This window comes from Chlorocebus sabaeus, chromosome X (genome assembly GCF_047675955.1).
Source record: "Chlorocebus sabaeus isolate Y175 chromosome X, mChlSab1.0.hap1, whole genome shotgun sequence".
In the NCBI taxonomy this organism is placed as follows: domain Eukaryota; kingdom Metazoa; phylum Chordata; class Mammalia; order Primates; family Cercopithecidae; genus Chlorocebus; species Chlorocebus sabaeus.
Window position 1 is genome coordinate 151225803 of NC_132933.1, and position 23032 is coordinate 151248834.

The following is a 23032-nucleotide window of genomic DNA, read 5'->3' on the forward strand; positions in this document are numbered from 1 at the left end:
GGCCACGTGGAGACAGAGGCAGAGACTGGAGTGATGCGGCCGCAAGTCCAGGGACCCCTGGAGCCCCCAGCAGCTGGAAGAGGCAGGAAGGATCCTCCCCTAGAGCCTCAAGAAAGAACCAAACACAATTGCAATGGTTTAGATGGTGAGCTCCAAATGACATGTCCATGTCCTAAGCCCCAGAACCTGGGAATGAGACCTCACTTGGAAAAAGGATCTTTGCAGATGTGGTCAAGGATCTGGAGATGAGATCATCCTGGAGTAGGGTGTCCCTTAAACACAATAACAGGTGTCCTTGTAAGAGACAGAAGAGGAGACACAGACACAGAGGAGGAGGCCACGTGGAGACAGAGGCAGAGACTGGAGTGATGCGGCCGCAAGTCCAGGGACCCCTGGAGCCTCCAGCAGCTGGAAGAGGCAGGAAGGATCCTCTCCTAGAGCCTCAAGAAGGAACCAAACACAATTGCAATGGTTTAGATGGTGAGCTCCAAATGATATGTCCATGTCCTAAGCCCCAGAACCTGGGAATGAGACCTCACTTGGAAAAAGGATCTTTGCAGATGTGGTCAAAGATCTGGAGATGAGATCATCCTGGAGTAGGGTGTCCCTTAAACACGATAACAGGTGTCCTTGTAAGAGACAGAAGAGGAGACACAGACACAGAGGAGGAGGCCACGTGGAGACGGAGGCAGAGACTGGAGTGATGCGGCCGCAAGTCCAGGGACCCCTGGAGCCTCCAGCAGCTGGAAGAGGCAGGAAGGATCCTCCCCTAGAGCCTCAAGAAGGAACCAAACACAATTGCAATGGTTTAGATGGTGAGCTCCAAATGACATGTCCATGTCCTAAGCCCCAGAACCTGGGAATGAGACCTCACTTGGAAAAAGGATCTTTGCAGATGTGGTCAAGGATCTGGAGATGAGATCATCCTGGAGTAGGGTGTCCCTTAAACACAATAACAGGTGTCCTTGTAAGAGAGAGAAGAGGAGACACAGACACAGAGGAGAAGGCCACGTGGAGACAGAGGCAGAGACTGGAGTGATGCGGCCGCAAGTCCAGGGACCCCTGGAGCCCCCAGGATCTGGGAGAGGCAGGAAGGATCCTCCCCTAGAGGCTTCAGAGGGAGCGTGGCCCTGCCTATGCCTTGATTTCAGATTTCTGGCCTGCAGAGCTGTAATGCAATTGATTTTTGCTGTTTTAAGCTCCAGGGTTTTGAGTGACAGTTACCAGTAAACCCCACTCTAGGTCACTGAACCCTTCAGCTTTGCCTGTACCTGTTTAGCAAGTCGCAGCGTTCACTTCATCTTCTATAGATAATTACTGTAATTTCCTTTGCTATTTTTCTTTTTCTTTTCTTTTCTTTTCTTTTTTTTTTTTTTTTGAGATGAAATCTTGCTCTGTCGCCCAGGCTGGAGTGCAGGGGCCGGATCTCGGCTCACTGCAAGCTCTGCCTCCCGGGTTCACGCCATTCTCCTGCCTCAGCCTCCCGAGTAGCTGGGACGACAGGCACCTGCCACCACGCCTGGCTAATTTTTTGTCTTTTTCAGTAGAGATGGGGTTTCACCGTGTTAGCCAGGATGGTCTCGATCATCCTGACCTCGTGATCTATCTGCTTCCCAAAGTGCTGGGATTATAGGCGTGAGCCACCGCACCCGGCCTTCCTTTGCTATTTTCCTTTATGGTTTAATATCTCACCCGCAACTGGGCCCGGTGGCTCACACCTGTAATCCCAGCACTTTGGGAGGCTGAGTCGGGTGGATCACCTGAGGTCAGGAGTTCAAGACCAGCCTGGTCAACACGGCGAAACCCCCATCTCTACTAAAAATGCAAAAATTAGCCAGGTGTGATGGCAGGTGCCTGTAATCCCAGCTACTCTGGAGGCTGATGGAGGAGAATCGCTTGAACCTGGGAGGCGGAGGTTGCAGTGAGCCGAGATCGTACCATTGCGCTCCAGCCTGGCTGACAGAGTGAGACTACATCTCAAAAAAAGAAAGAAAAAGGAAGGAAGGAAGGAAGGAAGGAAGGGAGAAAGAAAGAGGGAAGGAAGGAAGGAAAGAAGGAAAGAAAGAAAGAAAAAAGAAAGAAAAGAAAGAAAAAAGGAAAGAAAGAAAAAGAAAGAAAGAAAGAAAAGAAAGAAAAGAGGAAAGAAAGAAAGAAAGAAAGAAAGAAAGAAAGAAAGAAAGAAAGAAAGAAAGAAAGAAAGAAAGAAAGAAAGAAAGAAAGAAAGAAAGATGGAAGGAAGGAAGGAAGGAAGGAAGGAAGGAAGGAAGGAAGCACAAGAACACTTTCACCTGCATGCAGTTTATGTTATATGCAGTACAGTTTGTAAAGTTGTGATTCCTTCTATTGCTTCAAAACGAAGAAAAGTTACTTCTCCAAAAATATGAAATATGAATCTGTGTGCTGCTATTTTTAATTTTTTTCCCCAAAACTCACAATATTGAAAATCAGACATCACATGGTTTAGGTGGTTTTTTTTTTCCTCCCGTTTATTTGACTATTCTGTAACTTCTCTGTTTTCCGTTTTCTCCATCATGTACTGGACACCCTCAGACGTCATTCCCCACTTAAGAAAATTAACTGTAGGATTCCGTGCTCTGTATCTACACATCACTGGCATACGATCTGGGTCTATGATTATTTTTGACATTTTATTTGAAAATCTTCAGAGTCACAAAAGGCTGGGGAAACAGTACCCGGAGTCTCCAGGCCACGCTGGGTTTATGTGGAGCAGGTGCGGTTGGGCTCTGGGGAGGGGGCCGGGGGGGGCGGGGTAAGAAAAATCCAAGCACAGCTCACGCGCGCCCCCTGCAGCCTGCGGCGCGCCAGGGACCCGCTGCCTGGAGGTGGGCTCCATTGAGGGAGGGAAGGTGCAGCCGAGACCACCAGGGCGTCCCTGGCCTCGCAGCGCCCGCTCTGCTCCCATCCCTGAGCCCACAGTGGGTCCCCACGCCGCGCCCATCACCACGCGCGCGGATCCCCAAAGTCCACGCCCCTCCCACAAGGACCCCCACCTTCTTCCACACCCCTCCCACCCAGCCCGCGGGGACCCCCATCTCCACACCCCTCCCAGCGTTCTTGCGGGGACCCTCATCTCCAAACCCCTCCCACCATCCCCGCGGGGACCCCATCTCCATGCCCCTCCCACTGGTCATGGAGGGGCCCCCTTCTCGCCATTCCCACCAGTCCCGCGGGGACCCCCATATCCACATCCCCCCCACCACGCCCGTGGGGACCCCATCTCCACACCCCTCCCACCGGTCCTGGAGGGACCCCCTCATCTCCACGCCCCTCCCACCAGGCCCGCGGGGACCCTCATCTCCACACCCCTCCCACCAGGCCCGCAGACAGCCCCATCTCCACGCCCCTCCCACCAGGCCCGCGGGGACCCCATCTCCACGCCCCTCCCACCAGGTCCGCGAGGACCCTCATATCCACGCCCCTCCCACCAGGCCTGCGGAGACCCCATCTCCACACCCCTCCCACCGGTCCTGGAGGGCCCCCCCCCATCTCTATACCCCTCCCACCAGGCCCGTGGACAGCCCCATATCCACACCCCTCCCACCAGGCCCGTGGACACCCTCATCTCCACGCCCCTCCCAGCAGACCCGTGGACACTCCCATCTCCACGCCGCCACTTCCACCGGACCTGTAGGGGCCCCCTTCTCCACGCACCTCCCACGAGGCTCGCGGGGAACCCCCCATCTCAACGCCCCTCCCACCAGTCCTGGAGGGACCCCCCCCGCCATCTCCACGCCCGTCCCGCCGGGCCCGCGGGGAACCGCCCCCCTCCGATCTCTACGTTCCCCAAGACGGCGCCCACAAGACCCCCACCTCTGAGCCTGGCCCCCCCACGTTCGGGTAAGAACACCCCACCCCCACCGCTGCTCACAACCGCAGCCGCGGGAACCCCAGCATTTCCACTCCCCACGCCGCGCCTGCAAGGAACCCCAGGAATCCACGCCGGCCTTTCCTCCCTGGGGGACCCCCAGCTGCTGGCGCGTCCTGCGGGATTGTCAGTCTTGGCGCTGCAGGCGGGGCGGGGAGGGGCGGGCGCCAGGGGCGGGGACAGGGCCCGGGAGGCGGAGCTGGGGGCGGTGCTTCACTGCGAGGCCGGGGCGGTGCCCGAGGGGAGTCGGGCGGGGGTGTGGCCTGGGCGTGGTCTCACAGGGAGACCAATGGAGGCGTGGAGTGGGCGTGGCCTGGAGGGGAGGGCAACGAAGGCGAGGCCGGGGCGTCGCATCGCGGGGAGGCCAATGAAGGCATGGACGGGGCGTGGCCTCACGGGGAGGCCAATGGAGGCGTGGAGTGGGCAGGGCCTGGCGGGGAGGGCAATGAAGGCGTGGCCAGGGCGTGGCATCGCGGGGAGGCCAATGAAGGCATGGACGGGGCGTGGCCTCACGGGGAGGCCAATGGAGGCGTGGAGTGGGCGAGGCCTGGCGAGGAAGGCAATGAAGACATGGACGGGGCGGGGCTTCGCCGAGGCGGGCGGGGCGTGGCCTCGCGGCGGCGGGCGGGGCGGGGCCTCGCGGCGGCGGGCGGGGCGGGGCGTCGCGGAGGCGGGCGGGGCGGGGCGTCGCGGAGGCGGGCGGGGCGGGGCCTCGCGGAGGCGGGACTCTGGCCGCCGTTTTTTGCAGCTGCGCTCACCGCGGGCTCTGGGCTCAGCTCTGCGGACTCCCGGCTCCCGGCGTGGACGCCATGGTGCTGTGCCCGGTGATCGGGAAGCTGCTGCACAAGCGCGTGGTGCTGGCCAGCGCCTCCCCACGCCGTCAGGAGATCCTCAGCAACGCGGTGCGGCCTGGGCCTGGGCGGGGCAGGGGGCGGGGGGCGGGGGGCGGAGGGGCTGAACTCAGGAGGGCCCGGAGACCCAGGAACCCGAGGGGTAGGGATGGGAGAGTGACCCGAGACCCTGAGGGATGGGGGAGGGCACAGTGACCCGGGACCCCCAGGGATGCGGTTGGGGAGAGTGACCCGGAAGCTCCAGGGATGGGGGAGGGGAGAGTAACCCGGGACCCCCGAGGCATGGGGGTGGGGAGTGACCTGGGACCCCTTAGGGATGGGGGAGGGGAGCGTAACCCGGGACCCCTAGAAATGGGGAGGGTAGAGTGACCGAGGACCCCTAGGGGTGGGGAGAGCAGTCTGACCCTGGACCCCCATGGATGGGGACAGGGAGAGTAACCTGGGGATGCTAGGGATGGGGAGGGCAGAGTGACCCGGGACCTCCAGGGATGGGGACGGGGAGAGTAAGCCGGAACCCCTAGGGATGGGGAGGGCAGAGTGACCCGGGACCCCTAGGAATGGGGAGAGCAGACTGACCCTGGAGCCCCACGGATGGGAATCGGGAGAGTAACCTGGGACCCCTAGGGATGGGGAGGGCAGAGTGACCCGGGACCCCCAGGGATGTGGGAGGGGAGAGTAACCCAGGCCCCTAGGAATGGGGAGGGTAGAGTGACCCGGGACCTCCAGGGATGGGGATGGGGAGAGTAAGCCGGGACCCCTAGGGATGGGGAGGGCTGAGTCACCCAGGAGCCCCTAGGGACGGGGTAGGGAAGAGTAACCCAGGACCCTAGGAATGGGGAGGGCAGAGTGACCCGGGACCCCCAGGGATGTGGGAGGAGAGAGTAACCTGGGACCCCTAGGGATGGGGGAGTGGGGGAGAGTAACCCAGGACCCCTAGGAATTTGGAGGGCAGAGTGACCCGGGACCCCCAGGGTTGGGGGTGAGGGGAGTAACCTGGGACCCCTAGGGATGGGGTTGGGGAGAGTGATCCTGGACCCCTAGGGATGGTGGTGGGGAGACTAACCCGGGATCCCCTAGGCACGGGGTTGGGGAGAGTGACCTAGGACCCCTAGGCATAGGGTTGGGGACAGTAACCCGGGACCCCTAGGAATGGGCAGGGCAGACTGACCCAGGACCCCTAAGGATGGTGGTGGGGAGACTAACCTGGGATCCCCTAGGCACGGGGTTGGGGAGAGTGACCTAGGAGCCCCTAGGTATGGGGTTCAGGAGAGTAACCCAGGACCCCTAGGGATGGGGGAAGGGAGAGTGACCCGGGACTCCCTAGGGATGGGGGAGGGGAGTGACCTGGGACCCTTGGGGATTGGGGAGGTGACTGATCCGGGACTTCTAGGGATGGAGTGAGCCCTGTGACTGAAGGTTGAGCTTCGTCGTTGGGGTGTGGGACGTGTTTCCTGGTGCCCCCGTGGGGATCTTATTGAGGGTGGTAGGGGGCCTAGGCAGTGGGTGTCTGCCTCTCTCTGGAGCCCGAATGACATGGAGGAGAGGCTCTAGTGATGAAGGGATAGTTACTGGTGATGGGGGTAGTTACTGGTGACAGGGGGATACTTATAGGTGATGGGGGTGGTTACTGGTGATGGCAGTATGTGTCCGAGTTGGCCGTGCGTGTCCGAGTTGGCCGTGCGTGTCCAAGATAGCCATGTGTGTCCAAGTTGGCCGTGCGTGACCGAGTTGGCCGTGCATGTCCAAGATGGCAATGCTCCTGCTGTGTGAATCCAGACCCTCTAGTTATAAAAGGACGAGGGGTGGTGTGTTCTTTCTGGCCACCTCCTGCTGAGGGAGGTCATGGTTACAGGTCACCAAACACAGCACTGGAGGGAGGGGAACAGGTTGATGTGTTCCTGGCAGCACTCTTTATTTGGGGGCCTTTGAGGCAGCACCTGTTGAAACATCTAGCTTGAAGCTCACAGGGCTTGAAGAGAGCAGAGCTTAGGTTTCAGGGCTTTTCACTTAGGAAAAATGGGGACAAAGAAAAAGGAAAAGGCCGGGCACGGTGGCTCAAGCCTGTAATCCCAGCACTTTGGGAGGCTGAGGCGGGCGGATCACGAGGTCAGGAGATCGAGACCATCCTGGCTAACACGGTGAAACCCCGTCTCTACTAAAAAACATAAAAAACTAGCTGGGCGAGGTGGCGGCGCCTGTAGTCCCAGCTACTCGGGAGGCTGAGGCAGGAGAATGGCGGGAACCCGGGAGGTGGAGCTTGCAGTGAGCCGAGATCGCGCCACTGCACTCCAGCCTGGGCGACAGAGCGACACTCCGTCTCAAAAAAACAAAAAAGGAAAAGAATGGAAAACAGGATCTTAGAGACTTGTAGCCAGAAAAATGAGCATTTAATTCGAACTGTACAAAATCATAAAAACTGAAAACCATAAGGCAAGACTAGAATTTCACAAGGGGTGACTATCGTTTTTGAAACATGGTTTTCCTTTTTCCAGTTTTACCACTTTTATTAAAAGACGAATTACGGTAGGACCAGTTTGCTTTGTTATACTTGGCTTACTTATTTGTATACAGTGCAGCAAGAATAATTATTATTTTTACTTTTATTTGTTTACTTATTTATGTATTTATTTTGAGACGGACTCTCCCTCTGTCGCCCAGGCTGGCGTGCAGTGGCGTGATCTCGGCTCACTTCAAGCTCCGCCCCTCCGGGTTCAAGCGATTCTCCTGCCTCATCCTCCTGAGTAGCTGGGACCACAGGCACCTGCCACCACGCCCGGCTAATTTTTTGTCTTTTTAGTAGAGACGGAGTTTCACTGTGTTAGCCAGGATGGTCTCCATCTCCTGACCTTGTGATCCGCCCACCTTGGCCTCCCAGAGTGCTGGTTACTGGTTGCCTCTGGATAGAGCAGGGGGGCAGGAGTCTACTCTTGGGGACTAAGGACTGGAGATCTGGTACCCCGGGAGCGAGGGATACCACGTGCCCGGTCCTAGTGACGGGGATGAGAATGGTCCGGGTGCCTTGGGGCATAAGGCAGGAGTCTATGTGATCTGGGGTTGAGGTCAGAGTGCTGGGATGACAGGCGTGAGCCACCGCGCCCGGCCAAGAATAATTATTTTTTACAGAGGCCGTTTAAATTGGCTTTGATGGAACTTTGTTCCATTCAGGGAATCTCAGACAGGACCTTTTTGAAGCTGAGCCCAGCCCTGGGTTTGTACCATTAAATACCTCTGAGTTGGGCAAATTCCTTCCCTCTTGAGGTTCCAAGAGAGCTTGGGGTCCCTGGCCTGTCAGAAACTGACGTTCTTTACTTAGCACAGGTCAGAAACCCTGTACAGTGACTGCGTATGTAAAATACAAGACCAGTTTTTTCCAAGGCCTTTCTAGGCTTCGTAAATTTAAGTTTGATTCCTTAAAGGAAAGCACTCCATTGCAGCCAAAGCCTTGGTAAAATAGCCAGTTTTTCTAATTGTGTCCTCTTATTAAGGAAAACAGATTTGGCCGGGCGCAGTGGCTCACGCCTGTCATCCCAGCACTTCGGGAGGCCGAGGCGGGCGGATCAGGAGGTCAGGAGATCCAGACCCTCCTGGCTAACACGGTGAAACCCCGTCTCTACTAAAAAGACAAAAAATTAGCCGGGCGTGGTGGCAGGTGCCTGTGGTCCCAGCTACCCAGGAGGCTGAGGCAGGAGAATCGCTTGAATCCGGGAGGCGAAGGTTGCAGTGAGCCGAGATCACGCTACCGCACTCCAGTCTAGACGACAGAGCGAGACTCCGTCTCAAAAAAATCTTGTGTCCAAGATGACGGTGTGTGTCCAACATGGGGATGTGTGTCCAAGATGGGGGTATCTGTCCACGATGGCGGTGTGTGTCCACGATGGCGGTGTGTGTCCACGATGGCGGGTGTGTGTCCACGATGGCGGTGTGTGTCCACGATGGGGGTGTCTGTCCAAGATGGGGGGTGTGTGTGTTCACGATGGCAGTGTGTGTCCATGATGACAGTGTCTGTCCATGATGGTAGTGTGTGTCCAAGATAGGGGTGTCTGTCCACGATGGCAGTGTGTGTCCACGATGGCAGTGTGTGTCCACGATGGCAGTGTGTGTCCATGATACGGGTGTTTGTCCACGACGGCAGTGTGTGTCCACAATGGCGGTGTGTGTCCATGATGGGAGTGTCTGTTCACGATGGCAGTGTGTGTCCACGATGGCGGTGTGTGTCCCAAGATGACGGTGTGGGTCCAAGATGGTGGGGTGGGTCCAAGACGATGGGGTGTGTCCAAGATGGCAGTGTCTGTCCAAGATGGGGGTGTCTGTCCACGATGGCGGTGTCTGTCCAAGATGACGGTATGTGTCCAGCATGGGGGTGTGTATCCAAGATGGGGGTGTCTGTCCACCATGGCGGTGTCTGTCCACCATGGGGGTGTCTGTCCACAATGGCGATGTGTGTCCACGATGACGATGCTTGTCTGTCAGAGGGGGAGATGCGGAGTTCCCTGGGCCCTGGCAGGGTGTGGCAGCCAGGGGCACCCCCACTGGGGGCATTTACCACCATCATTCCTGACCCCACAGTCTGTGCGGGGATCACTACCTCGCAGACCAGGCCTCCCCAGGGACGCTGTTGTCTTCCTGGGTACCAGGGATTGACTCAGAGCCATCATTGCTTCCTTTCCCGCAGCCAACATTGCTGGCATTTTTCCTGAATTTCCTGTGGGCAGGATGGTTTTACCCCAACGTTCAGGGCTCCGGGAACCCTCTGCCACCATCGACTCGTGCGTTCAGGGCCTGAGTCAATCCTTCCCTGCTGGCCTCTCCGTTCCTGGCTTCTTCCTTTGCCAGTGTCTTCCGTCGAGAGCCAGTGAAGGCCCCCGGTCAGTCCCCAGCCCACTAACCACGCTTAGGGAAAGCCCTGGTGAGTTTCCGACTCCCCAGCCACGCTCAGGGAAGGTTCGGTGGATGGAGGAGAAGACCGGGGCGTGTAGCAAACACCTCCTGCCAATCGTGCACGTTCCGTTCCGTTTTCTTAGGCTCTTTCGTTGACGTTCCTGACCCCTTTTTCTTCTGTTGCAGGGTCTGAGGTTTGAGGTGGTCCCCTCCAGGTTTAAAGAGAAGCTGGACAAAGCCTCCTTCGCCACTCCGTACGGGTACGCCATGGAGACCGCCAAGCAGAAGGCCCTGGAGGTGGCCACCCGGATGCACCAGGCAAGGGGCCCCCTGCCCTTCTGTCCTCATGAAAATTCCTTTGCTCTGACGAGGGGATTTGCAGGTGTTAAATATCCATGATGCAAAGAAGTGTCATTCACAAGATGCAGTTGGTGCCACAGCTTAGCTATTACTATGTTACAATGTAATGTGCTGTCGCAAGTAACCTAATAGTATCGTTTATGATACGGAATTAATGTAGCTTATCTATTACTAGATGTTATAATGTTCTCTTGCAGTTGATATCGTTGTATCATTTATGATATAGAATTAATGTAGATTATTACTATGCGTTATATTCTCTTGCAGTTGATACCATAGCATCATTTATGGTATAGAATTAATGTAGATTATTACTATGTGTTATATTCTCTTGCAGTTGATACCATAGTATCATTTATGATACAGAATTAATGTAGCTTATCTGTTACTGTGTTATTCTCTTGCAATTGATATAGCATCATTTATGATATAGAATTAATGTAGATATTACTATGTGTTATATTCTCTTGCAATTGATATCATAGCATCATTTATGATATAGAATTAATGTAGATTATTACTATGTATTATATTCTCTGCAATTGATATCATAGAATCTTTTGTGGTATAGAATTAATATAGATTATTACTAGGTGTTATATTCTCTTGCAGTTGATACCATAGTATCATTTATGATATAGAATGAATGTAGCTTATCTGTTACTGTGTTATTCTCTTGCAATTGATATAGCATAATTTATGATATAGAATTAATGTAGATTATTACTATGTGTTATATTCTCTTGCAGTTGATACCGTAGTATCATTTATGATATAGAATGAATGTAGCTTATCTATTACTATATGTTATAATATTCTCTTGCAGTTGATATCATAGCATCATTTATGATCTAGAATTAATATAGATTATTACTATGTGTTATATTCTCTTGCAATTGATATGAATAGTATCATGTATGATATTCAGTTAATGTAGCTTATCTATTACTATGTATTCTAATCTCTGATGGCCGTGCGCGCGGTGGCTCACGCCTATAATCCCAGCACTTTGGGAGGCCAAGGCAGGCGGATCACCTGAGGTCAGGAGTTCGACACCAGCCTGGCCAACATGGTGAAATCCTATCTCTACTAAAAATACAGAAATTATCTGGGCGTGGTGGTGCACGCCTGTAGTCCCAGCTACTCAGCAGACTGAGGCAGGAGAATTGCACAAACCCAGGAGATGGAAGTTGCAGTGAGCCGAGATCATGCCACTGCACTCCCGCCTGTGCGACAGAGCGAGACTCCGTGTCCAAAAAATAAAAAATAATTTATCTTGCAATTAATATAATAGTGTCATTTATGATATACAATTAATGTAGTTTATTACTATGTGTTATATTATCTTGCAATTAATATAATAGTATCATTTACGGTATGCAATTACTGTACAGTATTACGATGTGTTGTAATATTCTACAATTAATATAATAGTATTATGTATTATAATAGTATGATATAGAATTATGTAGCTTATTACCATGCTACTATGTAATATCTGATTGCAAGTAATGTAACATCATTTCTAATATAGAATTATGTAGTTTATCTGTTCCTATATGCTACAATGCAATATACAATGATAATTAATATACTACTCTCATTTAAGATTTAAGATTCATGTAGCTTCTCTGTTACTATGTTATGAATGTAATATTGTAATTAATATAGTAATATCAGTTACAATATAGAATTAACATCTATTACTGTGTGTTGCGATACACACAGAATTAGTGTGTGTTACTGTGTGAGACTATGTAACACACTATGACAATTAATATAATTGGATCATCATGTAGAATTATGTCACTTATGTGTTACTATATGCTACTATGTAACACAGTATTTTTTTTTTTTTTTTTTTTTTGAGACGGAGTCTCGCTCTGTCGCCCAGGCCGGAGTGCAGTGGCCGGATCTCAGCTCACTGCAAGCTCCGCCTCCCGGGCTCACGCCATTCTCCTGCCTCAGCCTCCCGAGTAGCTGGGACTACAGGCGCCCACCACCTCGCCCGGCTAGTTTTTTGTATTTTTTAGTAGAGACGGGGTTTCATTGGGTTAGCCAGGATGGTCTCGATCTCCTGACCTCGTGATCCGCCCGTCTCGGCCTCCCAAAGTGCTGGGATAACACAGTATTATTTTAGTAGAGATGGAGTTTCACCATATTGGCCAGGCTGGTCTCCAACTCCTGACCTCAGGTGATCCGCCTGCGTCAGCCTCCCAAAGTGTGGGGATTACAGGCCTGAGCCACCGCGCCCGGCCGTAATACACTATTATAATTAATACACTCCTGTCATTTAGGATAGAGAAGTCATGTAGCTTATCCATTACTATATGTTATATAATGTATGACTCCAATTAATATAATATCAGTCACAATGTATACAATTAACGCAGCCATTACTATATGTTGTAACTTGCTGTTACAGTGAATGTAATACTATCGTTTAGGATATAGAGTAAATGTAGCTCCCCTGTTGATGTGTGTTACCATACAATACGCCATGGCACTTAATAATAAGAAATACATTAGAGGGCCGGGCGCGGTGGCTCACACCTGTCATCCCAGCACTTCGGGAGGCCGAGGCGGGCGGATCACAAGGTCAGGAGATCAAGACCATCCTGGCTAACACGGTGAAACCCCGTGTCTACTAAAAACACACATACAAAAATTGGCTGGGTGTGGTGGCAGGTGCCTGTAGGTAGTGGCAGGTGCCTGTAGTCCCAGCTACTCGGGAGACTGAGGCAGGAGAATGGCGTGAACCCAGGAGGCGGAGCTTGTAGTGAGCTGAGATGGAGCCACTGCACTCCAGCCTGGGCGACAGAGCGAGACTCTGTCTCCAAAGGAAGGAAGGAGGGAAGGAGGGAAGGAAGGAAGGAAGGAAGGAAGGAAGGAGGGAGGGAGGGAGGGAGGGAAGGAAGGAAGGAAGGAGGAAGGAAAGAAGGAAGGAAGGAAGGAAGGAAGGAAGGAAGGAAGGAGGGAGGGAGGAAGGGAGGGAAGGAAGGAAGGAAGGAGGGAAGGAAAGAAGGAAGGAAGGAAGGAAGGAAGGAAGGAAGGAAGGAAGGAGGGAGGGAAGGAAAGAAGGAAGGAAGACAGACATTAAAGGAAGGAAGGAAGGAAGGGAAGGAAGGAAGAAAGACATTGAAGGAAGGAAGGAAGGGAAGGAAGAAAGAAAGACATTAAAGGAAGGAAGGAAGAGAAGGAAGAAAGACATTAAAGAAAGGAAGGAAGGGAAGGAAGGAAGGAAGGGAAGGAAGGAAGGAGGGAAGGAAGGAAGGAGGGAAGGAAAGAAGGAAGGAAGGAAGAAAGACATTAAAGGAAGGAAGGAAGGGAAGGAAGGAAGAAAGACATTAAAGGAAGGAAGGAAGGAAGGGAAGGAAGACATTAAAGGAAGGAAGGACGGAAGGAGGGGAGGAAGGAAGAAAGACATTAAAGGAAGGAAGGAGGGAAGGAAAGAACAAAGATATTAAAGGAAGGAAGGAAGGAGGGAAAGAAGGAAGAAAGACATTAAAGGAAGGAAGGAAGGAGGGAGGGAGGGAGGGAGGGAAGGAAGGAGGGAAGGAAGGAAGGGAAGGAAAGAAGGAAGGAAGGAAGACAGACATTAAAGGAAGGAAGGAAGAAGGAGGGGAGGAAGGAAGAAAGACATTAAAGGAAGGAAGGAGGGAAGGAAGGAAGAAAGACATTAAAGGAAGGAAGGAAGAGAAGGAAGAAAGACATTAAAGGAGGGAAGGAAGGAAGAAAGACATTAAAGGAAGGAAGGAGGGGAGGAAGAAGAAAGACATTAAAGGAAGGAAGGGAAGGAAGGAAGAAAGACATTAAAGGAAAGAAGGAGGGAAGGAAAGAAGAAAGACATTAAAGGAAGGAAGGAAGGAAGGAGGGAAGGAAGGAGGGAAGGAAGGAAGGGAAGGAACAAACGTTCCAGCCCCTGCAGGGGGACCAGCTGGGACACCCACTCGTGTCTTTGCTCGTGACTTGGAGCGTCCCCAGCCTGAACTTCCAAAGTGGGCCTGGCTTCGCACCCTGTGCTGCTGTTTCACGCCCGTTCTAACAGGGAGGAGACTCCTCTGTGAGACCCACGGCATGTCACCACTAAACCGGAATCTTGCTTTCTTGCAGAAGGACCTGCGGACGCCCGACGTGGTCATCGGGGGCCGACACGATCGTGGTGAGTGCGGCCCGGGTCCCTCCTTTCTAACGTCCGACTTGGTTTTCACGTGCTGGGTGACTCTGCCTGTTCCGGACGTTCCGGGTTCCCTTGAAGACAGCAGTCCTTTGCCAGGGGCCAGCAGCGCCTCCTGCGTATGAGCACCCTGGCCTGTGGAGGAAAGGGGTGGACTCGCTTCCGGAAACTTCCATCACAAACCGCCACCAGATAAGGGGCCTAAAGGCACAGGAAGGGGCCGGGCGTCGTCGCTCGCCCCTGTCATCCCAGCACTTTGGGAGGCCGAGACGGGCGGATCATGAGGTCAGGAGATCGAGACCATCCTGGCGAACACGGTGAAACCCCGTCTCTACTAAAAACACAAAAGTGATCACGCCTGTCATCCCAGCACTTTGGGAGGCCGAGACGGGCGGATCATGAGGTCAGGAGATCGAGACCATCCTGGCTAACACGGTGAAACCCCGTCTCTACTAAAAACACAAAAGTGATCACGCCTGTCATCCCAGCACTTTGGGAGGCCGAGACGGGCGGATCATGAGGTCAGGAGATCGAGACCATCCTGGCTAACACGGTGAAACCCCGTCTCTACTAAAAAAATACAAAAAAAATTAACCGGGCATGGTGGCGGGCGCCTGTGGTCCCAGCCGCTCGGGAGGCTGAGGCAGGAGAATCGCTTCAATCCGGGAGGCAGGGGTTGCAGTGAGCCGAGATCGTGCCACTGCACTCCAGCCTGGGCGACAGAGCAAGACTCCGTCTCAAAAAAAAAAAAAATTAGCTGGGCGTGGTGGTGTGCACCTGTAATCCCAGCTACGTGGGAGGCTGAGGCAGGAGAATCACTTGAACCCGGGAGGCGGAGGTTGCAGTGAGCTGAGATTGCACCACTGCACTCCAGTCTGGGCAAAAGAGTGAGACTCCATCTCAAAGGAAAGGAAAGGGGAAGGGAAGGGGAAGGGGAGGGGAAGGGAAGGGGAAGGGGAGGGGAAGGGAAGGGGAAGGGAACGGGAAGGGAACGGGAAGGGGAAGGAAGGGGAAAGGAAGGGGAAGGGAAAGGGAGGGGAAGGGGAGGGGAGGGGAAGGGAAGGGAGGGGAGGGGAAGGGAAGGGGAGGGGAGGGGAAGGGAGGAGAAGGGAAGGGAAGGGGAAGGGGAGAGGAGGGGAAGGGGAAGGGGAAGGGGAGGGGAGGGGAAGGGAAGGGAAGGGAAGGGGAAGGGGAAGGGGAGAGGAGGGGAAGGGGAAGGGGAGGGGAAGGGAAGGGAAGGGGAAGGGAAGGGAAGGGAAGGGGAAGGGGAAGGGGAGAGGAGGGGAAGGGGAAGGGGAGGGGAAGGGAAGGGAAGGGGAAGGGGAAGGGGAAGGGAAGGGGAAGGGAGGGGAGGGGAAGGGAAGGGGAAGGGAAGGTGAAGGGAAGGGGAAGGGAAGGGGAAGGGAAGGTGAAGGGGAAGGGAGGGGAAGGGAAGGGGAAGGGAAGGTGAAGGGCAAGGGAGGGGAAGGGAAAGGACGGGAAGGGAAGGGGAAGGGAAGGGGAAGGGAGGGGAAAGGGAAGGGAAAGGGAAAGGAAGGGAAGGGGAAGGGAAGGGGAAGGGAGGGGAAAGGGAAGGGAAAGGGAAAGGAAGGGAAGGGGAAGGGAAGGGGAAGGGGAAGGGAAGGGGAAAGGAAGGGAAGGGGAAGGAAAGGAAAGGGAGGGGAAGGGAAAGGGAAGGGGAAGGGAAGGGAAAGGAAAGGAAAGGAACAAGGAACATGAATGAACCTTGAGGACATCACGCTCAGTGACGGAAAGCAGGCACAGAGGACACAGGTTGCAGGATTCCATTCCTATGCCGTGTCCACAACGGGCAAACGCACAGTGAAAGAAAGAGGATCTGGGTGGGGGGGGCACTGGGGAGGGACAGCTTCGTGGGGCAGGGTCTCCTTCTGGGGTGAAGAGAACATTCTGGAACCAGGCAGGTCGCGGTAAGGCAACGTGGTCAGTTCAGGTAGTTGTTTGATACGGTGACTCTCGGGCCGTGTCCCCTTCATTTCCATAAAGCGAGTGACTTCTGCGAATGGGACCGTGGGGCTTGCGCGGGCCTGACTCAGGCGGCGGGAACCAACTCCCTGCGTTCCCTTCGTCTCGCAGACGGTCGGGGGGCTGATTCTGGAGAAGCCGGTGGACAAGCAGGACGCCTACAGGATGCTGTCCCGGTGAGCACCGTGCTGGCCTCGGAGCTGTCTCAGGTTCTGGGCCACAGAGTAGCCGTCATATCCGGCCGGGTGTCCTGGGGAGCAGGGTGGACCTGTCTCAGCTGTGCCGTCTGAGCTGTGCTGTCTGCGCTTGTCTGTGTGAGCTGTGTGTGTGAGCTGTGCTGTGTGTGTGTGCTGTGTGTGTGAGCTGTGCCGTGTGAGCTGTGTGTGTGAGCTGTGTGTGTGAGCTGTGTGTGTGAGCTGTGCCGTGTGAGCTGTGTGTGTGAGCTGTGTGTGTGAGCTGTGTGTGTGAGCTGTGCTGTCTGAGCTGTGCCGTGTGAACTGTGTGTGTGAGCTGTGTGTGTGAGCTGTGCCGTGTGAGCTGTGTGTGTGAGCTGTGCCGTGTCAGCTGTGTGTGTGAGCTCTGTGTGTGAGCTGTGCGTGTGAGCTGTGTGTGTGAGCTGTGTGTGTGAGCTGTGTGTGTGAGCTGTGTGTGTGAGCTGTGTGTGTGAGCTGTGCTATGTGAGCTGTGCTATGTGAGCTGTGTGTGTGAGCTGTGTGTGTGAGCTGTGTGTGTGAGCTGTGTGTGTGAGCTGTGTGTGTGAGCTGTGTGTGTGAGCTGTGTGTGTGAGCTGTGCTATGTGAGCTGTGCTATGTGAGCTGTGTGTGTGAGCTGTGCTATGTGAGCTGTGTGTGTGAGCTGTGTGTGTGAGCTGTGTGTGTGTGTGAGCTGTGCTGTCTGAGCTGTGCCGTGTGAGCTGTGTGTGTGTGAGCTGTGTGAGCTGTGTGTGTGAGCTGTGTGTGTCAGCTGTGTGTGTGTGTGAGCTGTGCCGTGTGAGCTGTGTGTGTGAGCTGTGTGTGTGAGCTCTGTGTGTGAGCTGTGTGTGTGAGCTGTGTGTGTGAGCTGTGTGTGTGAGCTCTGTGTGTGAGCTGTGCGTGTGAGCTGTGTGTGTGAGCTGTGTGTGTGAGCTGTGTGTGTGAGCTGTGCTATGTGAGCTGTGTGTGTGAGCTGTGTGTGTGAGCTGTGTGTGTGTGTGAGCTGTGTGTGTGAGCTGTGTGTGTGAGCTGTGTGTGAGCTGTGTGTGTGAGCTGTGTGTGAGCTGTGTGTGTGAGCTGTGTGTGTGAGCTGTGTGTGTGTGTGAGCTGTGCCGTCTGAGCTGTGCCGTGTGAGCTGTGCTGTGTGAGCTGTGTGTGTGAGCTGTGTGTGTGAGCTGTGTGTGTGAGCTATGCTCGGAGGCAGGCACCATCCCTGCATGCTCATCCTTGTCTGGGATTCTGCAGCACCGATCCCAGAGTGTCTCACGCCCACTGCAGACTGTTGGGGTCATGAGAAGTTGGCAGAGCCCTGTCCTTCCCACTGGGCGTCCTGGACCTGAGCCCACAGCCTGGCATCTCATTCCCATCCCAGAACACGGAAGAGACGCGCTCCTCCCTGCCCGCCACAGGCCCAGCTGAGGGCTGCCTGGCCTGGGGCCTCCCGTCAGGGCCACGGCTCGTGGGATTTGTGACCCCTTCCTTGGCCTCTCCGTAAAGGTTTCCCTGGAGACCACATGGCAGGACCATCGGGGAGCAGAGAGTGGGGACGGAGCCAGGACCAAGGGGACGGAGCCAGGACCAAGGACACCTCGCTGGCTCCCTGGTTTTGAGACTCGCTCTGTAGCTCCCACGTTTCACAGCACGGTGACCGGTTGTGTCTTGCAGGTTGAGTGGGAAAGAACACAGCGTATTCACAGGCGTCGCCATCGTCCACTGCTCCAGCAACGGTAACCGCGGCCCGGGGATCGGGGTCCCTCCCAGAGGCCGAGAGAAGAACCCGGGAGATTCTTGGGACCCTGGGCTGGAGGGAGGGGGACGGTTACCCACCCCCACCCCCAGAGGGGTTTGTGCTCATGTCCTGCCCGGGAAAGTTGTCAGCCGATTTGCAAGTGTGCAGGAGAAAGGAAAACGTGTGCTTTGTCTCTCTTTCTTTTTTTTTTTTTGAGACAGAGTCTCGCTCTGTTGCCCAGGCTGGACTGCAGTGGCACAATCTCAGCTCACTGCAACCTCTGCCTCCCAGGTTCAAGCGATTCTTCTGCCTCAGTAGCTGGGATGACAGGCACCCATCACCACGGCCGGCTAATTTTTGTATTTTTAGTAGAGACGGGGTTTCACCATGTTGGCTAGGCTGGTCTCGAACTCCTGACCTCAGGGGATCCACCTGCCTCAGCCTTCCGAAGTGCTGGGATGACAGGCCTGAGCCACCGCGCCCGGCCCCTTTCTCTCTCTTCTTGTCTGAGACGAACCCTTTTGCCCATGAACCATCCATATCTGAACTGTGTGCTACACTCAAGTCCACACCTCCACAGCCATTCCACTGTCAGGGCACGGCGGTGACACGCTGGCGTCCAGGCTCACCCCCAGGGCTCTGTCCTTGCAGACCGTCAGCTGCACACCAGGGTCTCGGAATTCTACGAGGAAACGACGGTGAAGTTCTCGGAGCTGTCTGAGGAGCTGCTCTGGGAATACATCCACAGCGGGGAGCCCATGTGAGTCTCAGGGGCGGGGGGAAGACGGGGGACACGTGTGGAAGCCTGGCCACCCTCACACGTGGGGTCCCACTCGGCCTTTGGGAAAGAAGGAGACCCCCTGTTCCTGAGGCCGTGTGGCAGGGGGAGAGCCAGACTCCCAGGACAGACAGGGGCTGGGTGGGAGCCAAGGGCTGCGGTGGGGACTGGGGAGGCCCTGGGCAGTGGTAGAGAAGTTCATGCCGTGGGAGGAGGAGACCCCAGAGGTCTGTGCCCAGCATGCTGGCTGCAATTAACACGGAGAAACGGTGTGATCCAAAGTCACCCGAAGAGGTGATTCTAACTGTCGTCCCCACCAAAGAATGGTGAGCGTGGGAGGTCTGCCTGCGTCAGTCGGCTTCACTTCATCATCCACCATCTGCGTTTATTTGGCTTATACTCATCTACATCACACATCGTGTCTACATAATGATACATAACGTAATGTGATAGAATTATATTTACAATTACATATAATTTATGTATTACACATATACTAATTATACGTAATTATACATTATGCAAATAATGTATAGATTATATATTTGTAATCTGTTGTGTTATATATTATAGACTGTAATATGCACATATATTTTATCATAGCGTATAAATCATAATTTTGATTGATATTTAATGATTAATTGTTAATGCTTAATTTTAATTCATATTAAGTAATGATTAATGTCATAATTAATATTAATGTAATATAGTTATACACCATTATAATTATAATAGATACTGTTACAATAGATTATATTATAGATTATATAACACTGTTAAAATAGATTATGTAATAGGGACTGTTATATATAGTTATATATAATCGATTATATATTATAAAATATAATTATATATTTATATAATATAGAATTATATATATGCATCTGATACGATGGATTATATATGTATTAAATATGAATAGATGTAACTATACATATTAATACATATTAATTACATAATACTATATATTAATTATATGTTATGTGTGATTATATGCATATTAATTATATATTAAAGATATGTAGTTATACATATTAATTATACATAATGTATAATATAGAAATATATTATATATAATATATTATATAATTGTATGTTATGTGTGATTATATGAATATTAATTATATATTAATTAAATATATGTAATTATACATGTTAATTATAATATACAATATAATATATAAATATATATAATATACATGATATATTATGTATATAATATATTATATATAATATAATCATATACATAATATAATATATTATATTAATAATTATATTATATTAATTATTATTATATTATATATAATTATATATAATTATGTACATAATTATATAATTATATATAATGGTTATATATAATTATATATAATATACATATAGTATATAATATATAATATATAAAATATATATAACATATTATGTACTATATAAATATAATTATATTAAAAATAATTATATTAAATATATTTTTATATTATAAAAGTATATAGGCCGGGCGCGGTGGCTCAAGCCTGTAATCCCAGCACTTTGGGAGGCCGAGACGGGTGGATCATGAGGTCAGGAGATCGAGACCATCCTGGCTGACACGGTGAAACCCCGTCTCTACTAAAAAATACAAAAAACTAGCCGGGCGAGGTGGCGGGCGCCTGTAGTCCCAGCTACTCGGGAGGCTGAGGCAGGAGAATGGCGTGAACCCGGTTGGCGGAGCTTGCAGTGAGCTGAGATCTGGCCACTGCACTCCAGCCTGGGCCTCAGAGCGAGACTCCGCTCAAAAAAAAAAAAAAAAAAAAAAAAAAAAAGTATATAAAATGTTTATATATTTATGTCTATACATTTGTATAAAATATGTTTATATATATATAAATAATTTTATCTATTTTTTTGAGACAGGGTCTCACCGTCATCTGGGCTGCAGTGCAGTGGCAAAGTCATAGCTCCCGGCAGCCTCAACCTCTCGAGTCAAAATGATCCTCTCACCTCAGCCCCCCAGTGGCTGGGTCTACAGACGGATACCACCACGCCTGGCTAATTTTTAACATTTTTTGTAGCAGTGGGGTCTCACTATGTTGCCCAGGCTGGTCTTGAACTCCTGAGCTCAAGGAATCCTCCCACCACAGCCCCGTGAGTAGCTAGGACCACAGGCACACACACCAACGCACAGGCCCGATTTTGTTTTTGGTTTTTGTCGAGATGGAGTCTGCGTAACATGTATGTGTCTTAACCTAGACGATGCTACGTCAACTGAAATAAGCCAGGCAGAGAAACATACCACAGGATCTCACTTACATGGAATATAAAACAGTTGCACTTAGTCAAAGAATACAAGATTTAAGTCAGGGCCAAGTGCGGTGGCTCATGCCTGTCATCCCAGCACTTTGGGAGGCCGAGGCAGGTGGATCATCTGAGGTCAGGAGTTTGAGACCAGCCTGGCCAACATGGCGAAACCCCACCTCTTCAAAAAATACAAAAATTAGCCGGGCGTGGTGGCGGGTGCCTGTAATCCCAGCTACTGGGGAGGCTGAGGCAGGAGAATCGCTTGAACCCAGGAGGTGGAGGTTGCAGTGAGCCGAGATCACACCACTGCACTCCAGCCTGGGCGACAGAGCGAGACTCCGTCTTTAAAAAAAAAAAAAAAAAAAAAAATTAAGTGAGACGGGAGGAAGAATTTCAAGGCTCTTTCCAGCCTGGTGACTGTGGCTTTCAGTAACACTGTCGTACTGGAAAATTGCCAGCACACTAGATCTGAAGTCTTCTCCCCACTCACACAAAATAAGTACATGAGGTGCTGGATAGGATAATTGGCTTGATTTAATGATGTTACATGTATACGTATGTCAAAATATCCCATTAAACACATGAACTTTCTTTTTTTTTTTTTTTTTTTTTGAGACAGAGTCTTGCTCTGTCCCCCAGGCTGGAGTGCGACGGCGCGATCTTGGCTCACTGCAACCCCTGCCTTCCAGTTTCAAACGATTCTCCTGCCTCAGCCTCCCGAGTAGCTGGGACTACAGGCACCTGCCACCTCGCCTGGCTAATTGTTGTATTTTTAGTAGAGACAGGGTTTCACCACGTTGGCCAGGCTGGTCTCGAACTCCTGACCTCAGGCGATCCACCCGCCTCAGACTCCCAAAGTGCTGGGATGACAGGCGTGAGCCACCGCGCCCGGCGCCCTGAAATTTTTAGACCCGGAAACTTTTCTCCCCGTCGTCACCTCTTAACCTTCCCCTGCCCACCCAGGGACAAAGCTGGCGGCTACGGGATCCAGGCCCTGGGCGGGATGCTGGTTGAGTCTGTGCACGGGGACTTTCTGAACGTCGTGGGCTTCCCGCTGAACCACTTCTGCAAGCAGCTGGTGGAGCTCTACTACCCACCCCGCCCGGAGGACCTGCGGCAGCCCGTCCAGCACGACTCCATCCCGGCCGTGGACACCTTCGAACACCTCAGTGATGTGGAGGGGGGCGGCTCGGAGCCTGCTCAGAGGGAGACGGGCAGCCGCGATGAGAAGGCCGAGGCGGGAGCGGCCGGACGGGCCACGGCCGAGGCCGAGTGCCACAGGACTGGGGCGACCCTGCCCCCGTTCCCCACACGCCTCCTGGAACTGCTGGACGGCTTTAAACTATCAAAGGTACCTGTGTCTGTCTCCTCAGGTTGCTTTCACCGATAACCCCACACCCTCGGCTTGAATCAACAGTCCTGGAGGCTGGCAGTCTGAGGTCAAGTTCTCTCAGGGCCACGCTTTGTCCGAAGGTTCTAGGGGAGGGTCCTTCCTGCCTCTCCCAGCTCCTGACGGCTCCAGGCGTCCCTGGGCTTGTGGCCGCATCAGTCCAGTCTCTGCCTCCGTCTCCACGTGGCCTCCTCCTCTGTGTCTGTGTCTCCTCTTCTGTCTCTTAGAAGGACACCTGTCACCGGATTTTGAGGCCTCCCTAATCCACTGACTCCAACTCATCTGAAGTCCCCTAGCTGACTTACATCTGCAAAGACCCTTTTTTTTTTTTTTTTTTTTTTGAGACGGAGTCTGGCTCTGTCATCCGGGCTGGAGTGCAGTGGCGCCATCTCGGCTCACTGCAACCTCCGCCTCCCGGGTTCAAGCGATTCTCCTGCCTCAGCCTCCTGAAGGGTTTCACCAGGTTGGCCAGGCTGATCTCGAACTCCTGACGTCAGCCGATCCACCCGCCTCGGCCTCCTAAAGTGCTGGGATT

General features: G+C 52.6%; 1 protein-coding gene across 1 annotated transcript in view; it reads left to right on the forward strand.

Moving 5' to 3' along the window:
* The first annotated feature begins 4597 nt into the window (after nt 1–4597).
* ASMTL (acetylserotonin O-methyltransferase like) overlaps nt 4598–23032 on the forward strand; it is a 39406-nt gene continuing 20971 nt past the window's right edge. Inside the window, 8 exon segments of the mRNA XM_073013908.1 lie at nt 4598–4788; nt 9802–9933; nt 14089–14118; nt 14120–14137; nt 16247–16311; nt 17992–18053; nt 18707–18815; nt 22071–22458. Of these exon segments, the coding sequence (XP_072870009.1) occupies nt 4696–4788; nt 9802–9933; nt 14089–14118; nt 14120–14137; nt 16247–16311; nt 17992–18053; nt 18707–18815; nt 22071–22458 (897 nt within the window). The 5' untranslated portion in view covers nt 4598–4695.